General features: G+C 38.1%; 1 protein-coding gene and 1 pseudogene across 7 annotated transcripts in view; one reads left to right on the top strand and one right to left on the bottom strand.

Annotated features, from left to right (window-relative positions):
- Nr6a1 (nuclear receptor subfamily 6 group A member 1) overlaps nucleotides 1–17,093 on the bottom strand; it is a 204,643-nt gene that overhangs the window by 52,422 nt on the left and 135,128 nt on the right. Inside the window, exon 1 of one of the 7 annotated variants that reach the window (XM_076568441.1) lies at nucleotides 13,771–14,115. The exons of the other annotated variants lie outside the window; for them this stretch is intronic. Coding sequence (XP_076424556.1) covers nucleotides 13,771–13,786 — 16 coding nt within the window. The 5' untranslated portion in view covers nucleotides 13,787–14,115. Of the gene's footprint in view, nucleotides 1–13,770; nucleotides 14,116–17,093 lie in introns of those variants that run through there. 7 annotated transcript variants of the gene reach the window in all.
- LOC102923451 (10 kDa heat shock protein, mitochondrial pseudogene) lies at nucleotides 7,757–8,189 on the top strand (annotated as a pseudogene).

Here is a 17,093-nt window from a genome sequence, read left to right as displayed (position 1 = left end):
CCTTTCCAGCCATATTGCCACTTTGCTCTCATTCCCTACAATCCCCAGATCTGTTCTCAGTTACTCTGATATTACCTTATGGAGCTGTCATACAGATGGACTAACATTGTGGAAACTTTTTAAAAACATGACTCAATAGTTTGTCTTTTTATTTTTGTTTTGCAATGAGTTGTATCAAATCCAGGGATTCATGCATGTCAGACAAGTGTTCTACACTGACCTCCATCCCTAAACCTAGCTTGTTATTGTTCATAGCTGAGCAGTATTCCATGGCATTTGCTGAGCCCTTGATTTCTTCAAGACCATTTGTGTTCTTTACATCTGAGATGGTTATGAATGAGGCTGCTATAAACATTCATGTGCAAATCCCTAGGAATGGAACTGGTATCACATGGGAAGTATATGTTTAACTGTTAAAAATCTGTTAAACTGTTATGTATAGATCATATCATTTGCATTCTTACTCTTTTTTTTTTTCTTTTTTGAGACAGGGTTCCTCTGTGTAACAGCTCTAGCTGTCCTGGAACTTGCTTTGTAGACCAGGCTGGACTTGAACTCACAGAGATCTGCCAGCTTCTGTGTCCCAAGTGCTGGACTAAAGGTGTGTGCCACCATTGCCCAGCTGCATTCTTACTTGTAATATATATGTATCTACACATACATACATATACACACAGAGTTCTAGCTATGTCACACCTTTGTCACTGTCTGATACTATCATTTTAAAGTATTTCTAATGTATAGCGTAATTTGTATTTCTCTAATATATTGAACATCTCTTTGTATGTTCAGCTGCCATCCATATTACCTTTAGAGACATGTTCACTTAAATCATTAATTATTTTTTTGCTTAGTTCATCTGTTATTATTGAGGTAGGGTGTTGCTAGGCTGGCTTTGAATGTATAATCCTCCTACTTTAGACTCCTGAGTATGATATTATATGTATGAACCATCATACCTAGCTTTTTAAAATGTTTACTTGGGTTGGGTCCTTTATTTTTCTCTCTCATTCTTAGTGGTTCCATGCTCAAACACAAGGCTTCCTTGAACAAAGGCTCTACCATTGAGCTATATCCCCAGCCCCAAACTGTTCTCTTATTTTTAAGTTTTGAGAGCTACTTAGGAATTCTAAATACAGGTCTATTTAAAAAACAAAACAAAACAAAACAAAACAAAAAAACAATGTTTAAAAAAAAGACTTATTTTTATCTGATATATATACGGGTTTGCCTGAACCTAAATGAACCATGTACATGCCTAGTGCCTTTGTGGTAAGAAGAGGGCATCAGATTCCCTGGCATTATAAATGGTTGTGAGTTATCATGTGGGTTCTAGGAATCAAATGCTGGTCATCTATAAGAGCAGCAAATGCTCTTAACCATTGAGCTATCTCTCTAGTCCCTGAGCAAGATTTCTAACTTCTAGTTACTCAAGTGGTTACTCATGCCTTACACTCTGTACTTCAGCCCTCTCTTTAAGTCAAGACCATCTCCATGAGTAGACCTATTCCCCACTTCTATAGTTCTCTGTGGGATTTTAAAATGTTAAGCAACTAAATTGATATATTATGATAGTCTTCTGTAATCCTCTTCATAAACTAACCTGTTTCAGAATGTGGGTGAAGAGAAAGGATTATTTCCTGTGTGTGTGTCACAGTGAGTGGGGGGGAAGTGTAGAAATAAGTGAGGGCAGTGAATTAGGCTGGAGTTTAATCATACACTCGACTTCATTTTATGTTCTGTTTTTTTGAGACAGGGTTTCTCAGTGTATCCAGGAGCCTATCCTGGAACTCAGTCTGTAGACCAGGCTGGCCTTGAACTCACAGAGATCTGCCTGCCTCTGCCTCCTTAGTGCTGGGATTAAAGGCATGTGCCACCATGCTTGATTAGAATGTTTTAAGCAGGGCTGGAGGGATGGCTCACAAGTTAAGAGCACTGGCTGCTCTTCCAGAGGTCCTGAGTTCAATTCCCAGCAACCACATGGTGGCTCACAACCATCTGGTGAGATCTGGTGCCCTCTTCTGGCCTGCAGGGATACATGCAGGCAGAGCACTGCACAATCTTAAAAAAAAAAAAAAATGTTTTAAGCAAAAGAATGTAAAAATCCCCCTGATTATATGGTAGGACTAGAAAATAGAGTACAGGGAACCTATAAGGAGGCTGAGAGTAGGTGAAATGTGGTGATTAAATGACAGATACTGCTATCTCAAGCTAGATGGTTAGGACACCAGGTGTAGAAAATTTTGGTGGGAAAATTGATAGAGCTAGATGATGGAATATAAAAGGAAATAAGGAATGACTCCCAGATTTTAGTTTTAAACAACTAAAGGATTTTGAATGTTTACCAAGTCAAGGGAAGATTACTCAGGAAATATGTTGACATGAGTAATGTCAGAGTCTAGAGTTCTGTGACTTTTGATAAGCTTGAGGTGCCCATCAGAAAGTTAAACAAAATGGTAAGAATTTAGACACAGAAGTCTGAAGCTCAAGGGAGGTGCCTGGTTAAAGATACACTTTGTGTAGTAATCCCAATACAGATGAAAGACTGGAGTCAACAAAAGAGAAAACACTAGCTGAGCCAGTTTGGGTAGGAGTAGGAGTGGGGAAGACTTTTGTACTGGAAGTCAAGGGGAAAAGTACCTCAAAAAGGAGACAATCCAAGCCAGATACTCAGATGGCTGGAGGAAAGAAGTTTCAGACCAGCCCAGTCTACAGAGTAAAATCACAAGGTTGTACAAGTTATCATGGCCTGTGTCAAAATAAAAAAGTAAAAATAGGACTGAGGATACAGCTCTATATAGAGTATTTGTCTAGCATGTTAGGGGAGATTCAGATATTGGCCAGTTTCTTTCATCTACTAGCTTTCACAATGTAAGAATACACAGATAGAGCCAGGCGGTGGTGGCGCACGCCTTTAATACCAGCACTCAGGAGGCAGAGGCAGGTGGATCTCTTAGAGTTTGAGGCCAGCCTGGTCTACACAGTGAGTTCCAGAACAGCTAGGGCTACACAGAGAAATCCTGTCTCTAAAACAACAACAAAACAAACAACAAACAAACAAGTCTAATGCATAGCCCAACCTGCCCTCAAACCCATTATCCTCTTGTCTCAATGACACTGGCCTGTGGTTTTATCTATATAGACAAGGATGTAGGTGCTCTGAGAGAATAAGTCACACAGCTGAAAGGGAAGAACTACACAATATAAAGCTGATGCTACTTTTGCTTTAGACTTTATAATTACAGGAATTAAGTATTACGAAAAACAAAACAAAACAATAACAACAACAAACCAACCCTTTGAGGGGGCTGCAGAAATGATTAAGACCACTTGCTGCTCTTCCAGAGGACACATAGGTGCTGCTCCCAGCAGCTATGCTGGGCAGCTCACAACTGCCTGAAACTCCAACTCCAGGGTTCTTCTGGTCTCCAAAAGCTCTCCAGGAACAGACATGGCATCTACACACATGCACACATGCATGCTTACCTTTTGGTTCTCTAACCCAGAGAGGTTAGTGTTTGGAGACATGAAATGGGGGAACAACAATCAGGTTGCTGAGTATAGAAAGCTATGTGAAGATGCAATACATTAGATAGTTATAGTTGTTTTCCTTGTTAAGAAATTTCAGAAAAGAACTCTCACTAAGAGGTGTAAAGTATAAATTTCAAAGACATCATAACATATCTTTCTGTTGGTAATACAAGATAGTATAGAAAGTGAATTAGGTACATTTTGGACTCAACAAAATAGGATAGATAATGGAATATTTTCTCTGAATTTGTCAAATGTAAATGGACTAGACATTGTTGATATATTTATTGCTTGTATATATTGTATATAGTTATTGTACTTATTGTATATAGTTTTTCTTATATTAGTTAATTTTTTTAAATTTTTTATTAGACCAAAAAAAAAGGGGAAATGTGGTGATATTTTATTTGTGCAACCCAATAAAGTTTATCTGAGGATCAGAGGAAAAAGCCAGGCACTATATTAAACATAGAAGTCAGGCAATGGTAGCACACACCTTTAATCCTATCATTCAGGAGGCAGGGATCTGTCTGAATCTCTGTGAGTTCAAGGCAACACTGGGAACAGAGCCAGGCGTGGTGGCACATGCCTTATATTCCAACACTAGTTAACCATAAAGGTTTGGAGGTCTGTACAGACAAACAGGAAGTGACAGAGCTGGGCAGGAAGAGCAAGTGATGTAGCTGGACAGAGAGAGCAAATGAGATAGCAGAACATAAAGGCATATAGGCGTGCGTATACAGGAAGGAGGTCTCTTATGAGAAGCTGAGGTGTTGGTGAGATGAGGCTGGCTTGTGGCTTTTCCTATTCCTCTGATCTCTCAGGTTTTCACCCCAATATCTGGCTCTGTTTTTTTTTTCTTTTTTTAAAAACATAATTTATTTAACTTTATTTTTTTTGAGACAAATATAAATTTTTATTCAGTACATTCTCTTTAAAACACATTTTCTATTCTTAGATGATGAAGTTTCAGTTAGGTAGGCTGGAAGGAAGCTAACAGTAGGCTAATTACTTAGGAGACATCCATGTCAGTAGTCTTCAACAATAACTTTTTAACTGATAAATCATCGTTCAGTAATTTTTTTTCCACAGACTAAATTGCATTTAATTTACAGAATTAGTAAAACTATAATTCAAAAGGAAAATAACATGAGCTAATAAATGAAACAGAATGAAAAATTCATTAATGAATATTTTAAACATATATACCCACATATTTTTCTCATGAATTTACAATTAAATTGTATTTATCATTTGGGGGAGATGGGCATTCAGATGACATTGATGAAAATCTGAACTGGTGTAAGCATAATGAAAGCATTTTGACACTATTACATCAAAACCCCTGAAAGCATTCCTATTTTTTTCTTTTTTTTATTGTTTAAAATTAATTAATTTATTTATTTTTCTATTATCATCTTGATAGAGTATGTATTCTTATCTTAATAGTGAGATGTTTCATTGAGGCTTGCTCAGTAATTGAGTAAAACTGAAATTTATTATAAGCCACAGTCGTCCTAGGGACCTCCATGCTATATATATAGCCTCCATGGTTCTATGGGTTGTAGTCTGATTGTTCTTTATTTTATATCTAGAATCATCTTATAAGTGAGTACATACCATGACTGTCTTTCTGGGTTTGGGTTACCTCACTCAGGATGATTTTTTCTAGTTCCATCCATTTGCCTGCAAATTTCATGCTTTCATTGTTTTTCTCTGCTGAGTAGTACTCCATTGTATATATGGACCACATTTTTTTCATCCATTCTTCCTTTGACGGGCATCTAGGTTGTTTCCAGGTTCTGGCTATTACAAATAGTGCTGCTATGAACATAGCTGAGCATGTATCTTTATGGTATGAATCAGCATTCCTTGGGTATATGCCCAAGAGTGGCATGGCTGGGTCTTGAGGTAGTTTGATTCCTAATTTTCTGAGAAACCGCCATACTGATTTCCACAGTGGTTGTGTTTTTTATTTAATAAGACCATTTAGCAATTCGTCTACACTGTTCTATAACTGGAGTGGCGAGCAAATACAGCAGGCCTCCTCTCAGCCAAATGGCAGCTCTCCTCTAAAGACACTTTCCACTTTATGGAACACCTTCATACACTTTCCTATTTAGTTTTCTCATGTACTTTTTACTATCCTCATTTTACCTGAGACAAAATAGTAACGATATGTTAACAATTCACATTTACTGAACATTTGCCACATGTCAGGATCTCTATATGTGCCAACCCTAGCTATGTACATTATATAAAATAACTCAGTCTTCACAGTGAACTTGTGATGTCAGTAATATTGTTCTTCCCTTTTACAGATGAAGGACAGAAGACACAGACAAACGAAGAACTAGGGCTCAGGTCACATAGCCTAAGCAATGTAACAGCTAGTAAATGCCAAAGCTAAGATTTTAATCTTGACGTTTTGACTTGGAAGCTTATGCCCTTAATCACTATTTTATACTTCTTTATGATATAGAAGTGAGTCTAAGCTCATAAATTTATCTTTTTCCTCACCAAATTTTCACTATAGAAGTATGTTATATAGTCTGGGGGCTTCTACTAATAGCCCAAAGCTAGAAGGGAAAGCCTATAGGCAGGAATAGAAATGACTCAAGTAAGTAAATAAAGTCTGTATTAGATGTAAAGATCCAGCTTACTGGTAAACCATGAAAAAATTATCTTTTATGCAGTTTTTGTCTAGTATAAACTTTCAAAAACACATTATGGCTATCCTAGAATTTATCTTATTTATTTTTTACTTTATTATGTTTTTTTTTTTTTGGGGGGGTGGATATTTATTCTGTTTGTTTCGTTTTTTTGAGACAAGGTTTCTCTGTGTAACAGCCCTGGCTGTTCTAGAACTAGCTCTGTAACAGGCTGGCCTCAAATTCACAGACATCTGCCTGTCTCTTCCTCCTGAGCACTGGGAGGTGTGTGCTACCACCTCCCAGCCTTTTTATTCTAGAATTTATAAACCCACTGAATTCATTATAAATATAACAGCAGTCCCAGCTACTCAGAGGCTGAGATAGGAAGACTGAGGCCACCCTCCAAAATGTAATGTTCAAAACGGGGCAGGAAGTTCCTTCACCCCACCTTCTGCTGTGCATCATCAAGACCTGGCTTCTGAATATCACATTTCATGTATCATCCTAACTAAAACAGAGTACGTCCAGAGAGAAGATGCTCAGTGTGATGAGGGACTGGAATTGTGACAGAAACTGTAAGGCTGTAAAACTCTCGGTGGGATGGAGTAAAGGAAGGGACAGGTTTGTTCACATCAGGTCAGGTAGCAACTGTACATTCAATCAAGACAAATCTATGTAAGATTGTAAGAAGTTGTAGTTTAACTTCAAATAAGGAACCAAGTACTTCATCACAGGAGTGTTAAAGCCCTCCTAAGAAGGTACTTATTGGAAACATTAGACAGAGAAATTAAACAAAGATTCTAGGGTTCCTTCAGTACTAATATGAAGAAAATACATTTACTTATTTATTTTCTGGTTTTTCAAGATAGGGATTCTCTGTGTGGCATTGGCTGTCCTGGAAATACTTCGTAGACGAAGCTGGCCTCAAACTCCACCTGCCTCTATCTTCTGAGTGCTGGAATTAAAGGTACATACCACCACCACTGGGTAAAAAAAAAAATCACATTCTTACTAGTTTCTTGTATTCCTTATATCTCTTTCTGACTCTTGTCAGAGCGGCATCTAAAAAGCATTGACATTTTAGAAGCAGCTTTATGTTCTAAAGTCAACACTTAAATTACAATATGACAAACATTTATGTGCTATTCATCCATTCATATATTCACATTCATTTATGTGTATGGACGAGTGTTTTGCCTGCATGTATATCAATGTACTATGAAGTGCCCATGGAGGTCAGAAGAAGGTGTTTGATCTCCTAGAACTAGAGATATAGACAGTTGTGAGGTGCCTTGTGGGTGCTGAGAGCCAAACCTACAAAAACAGTCAGTGCTCTTAACTACTGAGCTGTTTCTCTAGCCCTACTGCATTTTAAAATAACTGTCTTTGTGAAATTTATATTCCTGGTATAAGGAAGGGTTGGTATCTGCTTTTATCACTTATCAGTATAAAGTAATATTCCAATATCAATTTATTTTTAGAGTCAAAGAGATAATAAGAATTAAAATGTTGAGGACTCTCCTTGCAGCGGTGGCTGCGAGTGCAAAGTCTGAGCTGTGGCGGCAGGAGTCATGGCTGGACAAGCTTTCAGAAAGTTTCTCCCGCTCTTTGAGTGCCGCTGAAAGCGTGACCAAAGGTGGTATTATGCTTCCGGAAAAGTATTGCATGGTACAGTAGTGGCTGTGGGATCAGGCTCCAAAGGAAAGGGTGGAGAGATTCAGCCAGTCAGTGTGAAAGTCTGAGACAAAGTTCTTCTCTCAGAATACAGAGGCACCAAAGTAGTTCTAGACAACAAGGATTATTTCTTATTTAGAGATGGTGACATTCTTGGAAAGTATGTGGACTGAAATCACTGTTGAAATGGTGTCACATGAAGCTGCCCATTCTGCTGACGGTCTGAACTCTTCATCATGTAAATAATTTCCATGCCTCCCTTTTATAATAAACTGATGATGCCTAAACTAATGACAGCCACTGTCTCTGGAGTTTAGTTTCACTGTACTGTTATAAACACTGCCAAATAAAATAATGTAAATAAAAAAAAAAGAAAGTATCTTCTTGTATGTCTTCTGTCCTCTTTTCTCCTTGCACTGCACCAGTATGTTTAGTGAATTTGCTTTCAAATTTCTATCCACATACGTAACTAAACATCATGTGTACAGGTACATGTAATATAGATTTTTTAAGTATTTTTTTAAAATTATGTGAATACTGTGTGAATGCAGGTGCCTATGAAGGCCAGAGGTGTCAAATCTCCTGGAGCAGGAGTTATAGGAAGCTGTTAGTGCTGGGAGCCAAACCAGCGTCCTCTGCAAGAGCGGCAAACACTCTTAACTCCTGGGCCATCTTTGTAGCCCAATATAAAAGTCATAAAATTTTAAAAAACAAGCCAGGCAGTGGTGGTGCACACCTTTAATCCCAGCACTCAGGAAGCAGATGAGGGTGGATCTCTGTGAGTTCGAGAATAGCCTGGTCTACAGAGCAGGACAGCCAGAGTTATTATACAGAGAAACCCAGTCTCAAAAACAAAAATTTAAAAAAAAAAAAAAAAAAAAAGGAAGAAAGAAAGAAAGATTAGAAAAATTAAAAACAGAAACAGGATTACATCAGTCACTCTAGTTTGGTTATCTTCCTGATGGTGCAGTTAAATGACTCCTGATTATTCACTGTCTGCCTATGGCAGTTTACTTACTCCTGTATATATTAATCCATCTCTATTCTGGATTATGATTTGACCTCTCTACTGTCTTAAAGGTCAACTTTTTTTCCCCCTCTTCCAATCAACACAACTGCAAAAGATTCTAGAAGAAAAAGAACTCAAGGAATTTGCAGGCATCTACTCAGTTTTCACTAGCACAGCACTTGGTCTAGGAGAGTGCTCTGTAGCCAGTCTCACTGGTTGTACAGCATTTTCAAGGCTGAATTTCCAAAGCACTGATTATCACCTATTGAACTGAAACATTCCCTGGTGGCTTTTTCCCTTGAGGTATAAACAGCATGAGCAATAGCCTTACCCAAGAACTCTTTTTCCTAATCTTCCTAAATTTGCTACTCTTTGAAAATCATTCCCATTTCAAGCTATGTTAAACATGTCACAGGCACTCTCACAGATGCTGTCTTCTTAGTTAGTGTTCATAGCAGCTTGCTGAGGGCAGCTATTACTGGCCCTGTTGTAGTCAAATGAGTTAGCCAAATAAAAGAATCAGGCTGATGAAATTCACTCCCCAACACCAGAAAGCCAGTAGCAGCCACTGATGTAGTCAAGTATGAGCATCTAGGCAGCTGGGGCTAGTCTTCACCACAGAGACCAAGGATCCACTCAGAGGTAACAAATAGCAGCAGTTTGGGGTTGTTTTGATGGCTTAAAAATTCTACAGGAATCCCGACTGGCTCTAATTGAAAAGCCTTCAAGACATCAGTCTGGTAAGGCTTGACCCTCCCTACTTCTCACCCTAATGAATGCAAGGTCCTTGGATCACAGTGTGAGCATCAAGACCCTGTTAGAGTCAGCAATGACCTTTACATTTTTCAGGCTTTTCAAAATATGTAAAACAGCTGGGCATTGGGAATACCCTCAAACTCTTAACCCTGACATATAGATAGATGTGTTTTTCATAATTACGGTGTTTTCACCCAAATTTTAGAAAAATAATATTTGTATTACTAAAAAATTATTGTTTTTTTCACCATTATTTTATTTTATTTTCTGGAGCTGAGGAACGAACCCAGGACCTTGCGCCTGCTAGGTAAGTGCTCTACCACTGAGCTAAATCTCCAAACCCAATTATTTAAGATGTGGATGTATTTCAATTGCTTCAACAAACTATTGAGGCACGTAGAAAGAAGAATCTTGTAAAAACATTAATTCTTTATATTAAAAATATATCTCAGTCGCAAGGTGACACAAAGAATGACCTGAAAAAAATTGGTGTGTGTGTGAGTTGTTTGGTTTTCATACTTGTCCCTCCAATATTCCTTTTTTCCCTCACCTCAATGTATTAAGGATGTTAAATCAAACATGATTGCAGCAATGTTTGTGTGTGAAAATGACAAAGCAATGAGCCCAAATCCCAACCTCATCTTGAACCCTGAAGACTTTTATGGCTTTCCCTTCGCTAGGCCCTCCCCCTAATACACATTAAAGACCACATTGTTCAAAGGAGTCATGGTAGGTTTCATACCCCATTTTAATACAATGTATATAGTAACTACACTTTCAAGTTTTGCTAACAATATTCTTTGGTTTAAATATTAGTGCAGAATTACAACATATCCAAGAGGGAGAAAAGGTGCTATCAGGCAGTGATTACGTCAAATTTTCTTTTCATACAACGTTTTTCTCTAACAAAGGAATATGGACTAAAAGTGTATGGAAAAAAATATCCAGAAGACCCATGAAATGCTTTAAGTAGTTGCCTTACCTCAAATTGTCCAAAATAAGTCAAGTCTTATTAATTCATAAAGCCTAAATAAATTGAACTTGCTGCTAATTTCAAATGCAAGTTCTCCCTTCCCCCCACCTCTTATTCCATTTGTATGTCTACAAGTCACATTATGGACCCCCAGCTGTTTTATTCATTTATTCCTGTAGGATTTCAAATTGGGAGAACGACTGAGGGTGTTTTTTATTCATTTTTCTCAGTTCTTATCATTAGTTGTCTGTCACCAATACTTTGAAGGGTTAGTGGGAGACAGCAACTACTCTAGTATTTTTTTCAACTGCCATAAACAGTTTGCATAATGAAAGTAGCCACTGAATCAACCCCTTGGTCCTCTGGGAAAAGACAGCACAATAGGGACCCTACAGCTGTACTTGGGAAAAGGAAGTTTGAAGGGTGAAAATCTGCACTGAAGAAAAGGAAAAACAAACCCTTTAAACCTTTAAAACCAGTTTAATTGGAAGAAATGCTCACTTTCCCCAACTCAGGCATTTTTGTTTAACATTCGTTTAACAGACATTAAAATATAACTTGATTTTACATCGGTGTATTTTAAGATAAATCCTATGATTTTTGTACATTTCTTATTTTACAAACTAGAATTTAAATAATCTCAAAATAACATACTAATAGCATCTGTTTAGTTCAATTCAAGTTTCAAGAGCCAATACCAGGTGTTGGGGGAGGGATTTCACATGTGTTACACAAATCCTAACCAAAGCTTATTATACCCACCCTCATTCTCTCATTGATGGAAAACCAGTAAGTAAAGCAAATGTTAGAATAAAAAAGAAGAGAGAGAGAGGAAAGGAAGAACAAAGTAATAACTAAAAATTCTCAGTGTCTAGATATATACAACCACTACTAAGATGCTCATCCTTTCTAGTTCAATACAGAGTCAGCATGAGGACAAAAGGCATTTAAAAGTCAATTTGGAGTGATTTCTAACAGGAGCCCAGCTCTACAAGTTTGAGAATGAGAACATCCCCAAATGTTGAAAGGTATTTCTTACTAAAAAAGTTTTCTCTTGTAAGGAGCAATCCAGTTTTCACAGGAAATTTCATTTTGTAGCATTGTTTTGGTTTTACATGTCTGTCCTGCCAGAGGGGCTGTCCACAAGGGTTGCCTCTATCTTGAAGTGTGCACAATGGCCTCTCGTGCGGCTCTCTCCCTCTGTTATTGATCCTTACAGATGCTCCAAAACCCTTCCCCCACCTTTCTCCAAATCCCAACCCCCCATTCTCAAAGATAGTTTAAGAAATAAGACTTCCTGCCTAGCGACTGGCAGGGCTGAAAGACCAGATTGTATGACTCCACAGATCAGGCAGGCCACAGTGAGGGCTTGAATAGCGTTAACCCTCTGTGAACTAAAACAAAACATTTGCATGCCCAGCTGTGACAAAGGTTAATTTAAATGGACAAGGACCCAATATCTAAAACCAAGCAAATGCCTTTTTTTTTTTTTTTTTTTTTTACAGTAGCATTTTCACTGACTTTTGTAAGCAGTTAATTTTACCTTTTAAGCTTTCAAAGACCTCATTCAGCTGGGATAATTAATTCTGCTTTCTGGAATTTAGTGTGAAAGATTTGAGTGAAACTGTAACATTTCCTTTTTTTATATGTGTTCTCCTTTTAGTACCCAAAGTTATTTTCTGCCACAGAATGGCTAAGAAAAATGCATTGATTTTAGGAGTTAATAAAATATACACTTTGGGAGAATCATCTAGGCATTAGGAGTGAGTGGACTACATATCACTAAGATATTCAAACTGACAGGGAACAGAAATTCCCCCAAACCCTAAATTCTCCACAACTGACCCTTCCAAACTCATGCACCCACTGCTCTGAACCTCTGCCTCTCCCTAAACTATCCAATGAATCCCAAGAAAATCTTAGTTCTTAAACTATTTCTGTCTATAAAACACATCTAATAAATTCAAGAGTAATAAGAATTACTATGTATATTAGGGGAAGAAGAGGAAGCTGTTTATGATAAAACTTCAGGTTTTGTACATAATTGATCATTTCTGCACTCTTGTTTCCACTAACTTACAATAACTACCAATGTAGTAAGTAATGCTGGCACATAAGGAGCTGGAAACTACATCTAAGGAAGGAGAGCAACAATGTATAAAGACAAATGCTACTTGGAGTGGGAGGCTCACTTCTCTGGTTCATGCATCCCCAGAGTGATTAGAAAACTGCAAAGCTGCCTATGACAGATGTTAGCCATGCTGAAAGGGGTTGGGAGGCTTTACGGGGGGGGGGGGGGGGGGCGCCGCGGACGACGACACACAGGACACAATTTCATGGGGTTACTGCCTTTCCTAGATATTTATCAATTACTTCAAAGACTTGACAACTCTTTTGGCTCAGTAATAATAGCTACCAATAAGGAATCAAACTCTTAAGACTCTACATTATCAACATAGCAAATCACCAATGCTAAAACCCACTGTTCTGATAGCTGTATTTTTCTTTCCTGGCCCCAAATAATAATGTAGGATACTGGGTTTTCTCACATAAGGAGGAGTCTATTCAATATAAACAAGTTACCTACACAGAGAATAATCTACTCACTTAAAATACACTTAAAAAGAAATTAGCAATGATTTACTCTTGTACCCCAAACCATAAAGCTTTAAGTGCCCCAAGAGGATGAAGCTACCTTATCAATGGCCTCATGACCCCAACTCTATCTACAACTAAGAGTACTAAATAACACTTTGGCAGATTGTAAATTAGATTAAAAAATTAAAAATACAAACAAATTCTGTCAAGAGGGAAAACCCACAATGTTGAAAGGTAAAATTTACTGTGTACTGAAACACAAAGTTTGATTTTTTTCAAATCAATATAAAATTCAAATCTATCATTCCTCCCTTCCCTGCTTTCTCCTAACAACACCTACAACAATCAATTCACTATAGTTTCCCAAAGCTTCTTTTCTGTATTTCACATTTGCACCCAGTTCCTAGAAGAAAACCTGTTAGCTGAATTCTGCCAAGATACAAAACCAAAAACCAAACAAACAAACAAAAACTACAAAAAACAAAAAACAGCTGTCTGTAAATTTGATCTAAAGCTTCCAGGAATTTTCTAAATTGTAGACCTGGGTCCTGGACTTAAACAATCAGTTTCCTTACCTTCCCATGTCTCCATTTCATGCTTCTCAGAGTTTGGTGAGAAGTTCTACCGCAGCCATGAAGAAACAGAGATTACAGGGCAAGCCCAGCTTGATGACTACCCTTCCCACACTTGGTCAATTTCTTTCTCTAAGCCGAACTACAACAGTCATCCTCACAGGTCAGTTTACAAGCTGGTCATGTGATTACAAAGTTCAGGCTCTAAGGTCACAGTGTGCATGGAGTTCGTTTATTACCAAAGGTTATCTGAGTGGAACTGATAGACTTATTTTCCTCAGCTAACAATACTGCCTCACACGCCTTTCTGAGAATTAATACAGGAGCAAAAACACTCCTCCGGTCTAAAAACAGATCCTAAAAATTTAAAAAGGAGAAGAGAGAGAGAGAGAGAGAGAGAGAGAGAGAGAGAGAGAGAGAGAGAGAGAGAGAGAGAACTCCCAAATCACCATTTTTTAAGAACTACATTTAAAAGGGTTCTAGTATATAGGGTTTTTCTTTCTCTTTCTTACCCGAAGCTCTATGCTACACTATTTTTCTAAACTCTAAATTAGAAAATTTAGGGCTAAAAACTTTGACCCAAAGAAAAGACAAAACAACTCAGGATTACCATAAGGGTCTTCTTTTTTTTTTTTTTTTTTTTTTTTTTAAGAGTTGGAGTTGAAATTCTCTGCCTTTTGTCATAATAAATAACAACAAGGCAAGTTCTGAGAAAACTGAACTTAGTTAGGCGAGGAGCCGTTCGCAGAGTCCCCTTTAACTTTTAGTCCTCCATACTCTGGATGGGTTGGATATGGGAAGATACATACTTAAAAGAATGTCAAGAAAGGAAAGCAGGACTTCAAAACTTTTGGAAACCAAAGGTTAGAATTCCTGCCCCTAGTCAAAAGGTTGCATCTTTTAAAGGAGGCTTCTTGCTTCATTTCTAAGGTGCATATCTTAAGAACCACCATGCTGCAGCCTGACTCCTGAACATGCAGCCAGGTGAGAAAGGGTTTGCAAATACACTTCCACCTCTCATTCCTTGCCAAGGAACTGCAAAGGCTGGCAAATCTGAGTCATATGCAAATGACACCTGGTGAAACACTCAGCTGTCCATTCAAGCATCAGAAGACAATATTTCCATATTGAAGGCCTTGGCTTTGATACCCAGCACTACACAGAGGGGGCGGGCGGGCGGGCGGGAGGGGGTGGAGTGGGGGTGGGGGAGCCAGGAGGACAACAAGTTCCACTGAGAATGTGGAGTAAAATGGAATCCCTAAGGATAGATGCTGTATACATGAATGTGATGTCTTTCATTTTAAGAAAGTTCCCTTTTTCTTCAGCTTAGCTTATATTAATAAGCTAGGTGCAATTTATAGCAATGTTAAAAAAAAAAAAAAAAAAGATTCTTCTTGGCCAGTAGTGGAATCTAAGGGTTTTCTTAATGAACAATGCACACCAGGATGATCTTCCAAAGAACGGCTAAGAAAAAAAGTCACCAATTATTTAGAAATCATTTAGAAATCAAGAAAAGGATACAATTCACCTAAAAATAAATGTTTTGCCACTGCCACTAAACCAACCAATGAACACAAACACACACACACACACACACACACACACACACACACACACACACACACGAGGTGGGAGAATCCAGAATCTGCCTTTTTTTTTTTTTTTTTAAAGAACACTTTAGAGGATTTTCTGGTAGGCAGCAGGAGAAAGGTGAACACACACCTCACTGCCTATGAGATGCCAAAGATAAGCTCTGTTATCAGCTAAAGCTCTGGGGACTGCTGAAAAGATACTGCAGAAAACACAAATCATTCAAGACTCTAATGTTTTAATCCCAGAATTTGTGAGAAAGAGGGGAAAAAGAAAATGAGTTAGGAACATGTTTTTATTTGCTAATATTAGAATATTAGCTTTTTAATATAGACAGGGTAGATGAATAAAATCTTAAACCAGCACTGCATCTGAGTCTAAATGTAGGGTGGAACCTTAGTTAGCCTGTAAGACACTTGGTTACATCTCCAGTTTATAGATGGAGAAATCAAAACCCAAAGAAAGGACAAGGCAGATCATCAAATCAATTGAAAAGAAAACAAAATATCCTGATTTCTCACTTCTTTCATTATATAGCATAGCTTTAAGGATAGAAGCAAAACCTCTCTTTAAATGCCAAATACCACACTAAATGCCCTTTCCCATGTGTTCATTTATTCAAATGAAGACTTCAAAGAGGCCTACAAATTTTAAAGTTGAAGCAGGTATCAAGACTAAGGTAAATTAATGTCTCAATGTAATTAAAAGACTATATGTAGTTCCAGTAGCCTCAAGGTCATGGCAGTCATTTCAGGTTTGCCCTAAAGAAAGCTTGATTTAAGTCTGAGACAAAGTGAAAGCTGTGGGACCACTTTTATAGAGAGACTCTGGTGATTTCAGAAGCTCAAATATACAGAAATGTCTTAAACTTCTTTTTAACTTTGTAAAGATTAAAAGAGAAAATACAAAACGTGAGCCCAAGACTCTGGTTCTCATGTGTTAGGCCTTTGACAGAGACCAAAAAGGCAAGGGTTTAATTCAGCTGAAGAGAATCAATGGAACCACAGTCAATGAAGACTGCACTGCCAAAGACTGCAAGGGAAGCGCCCGACTGCAGAAAATGCACATAATCAGAATGATGTCCCTGTGCCTTCTACTCCAAGAGTTGGAAAGGAGCTTTATTGATTTAAACATTGGGGGCAGGGGGGTGTGGACACGATGGCCTATGTATTATGACTAATGAAGCACTCCAGAAACTGGATATTTTCACCCAATTCTATAAACACGTATTTTCTTCCTTCCTTCCTTCCTTCCTTCCTTCCTTCCTTCCTTCCTTCCTTCCTTCCTTCCTTCCTTCCTTCCTTCCTTCCTTCCTTCCTTCCTTTCTCTTCCTTCTTTTTTTTGGTTTTTTCAAGACAGGTTTCTCTGTGTAGCTTTGGAGCCTGTTCTGGATCTCACTTTGTAGACCAGGCTGGACTCGAACTCATAAAGATTTGCCTGCCTCTGCCTCCCGAGTGCTGGGATTAAAGGCATGCACCGCCGCCGCCGCCACCCGGCTTCACATATTTTCTACTATGAGGAAGACACTATGATATCCTATGGTGACACAGAGACATTACACGTGATCCTTGCTCTAAAGATGCTCATACTGCAGTCTCACTTTCCTATCACTCAATACTAACCCACTGGTAATGAAAATACACCAAATACATAAATGATAATATGGTGTTATGAATACTCTGACAGAATTGGGTAAGAAAATTATTAGGGAAATAGAAGTGAGATGGCTCAGTGGG

This window comes from Peromyscus maniculatus, chromosome 4 (assembly GCF_049852395.1).
Source record: "Peromyscus maniculatus bairdii isolate BWxNUB_F1_BW_parent chromosome 4, HU_Pman_BW_mat_3.1, whole genome shotgun sequence".
In the NCBI taxonomy this organism is placed as follows: domain Eukaryota; kingdom Metazoa; phylum Chordata; class Mammalia; order Rodentia; family Cricetidae; genus Peromyscus; species Peromyscus maniculatus.
This window is presented reverse-complemented; position numbering and strand designations above follow the sequence as displayed.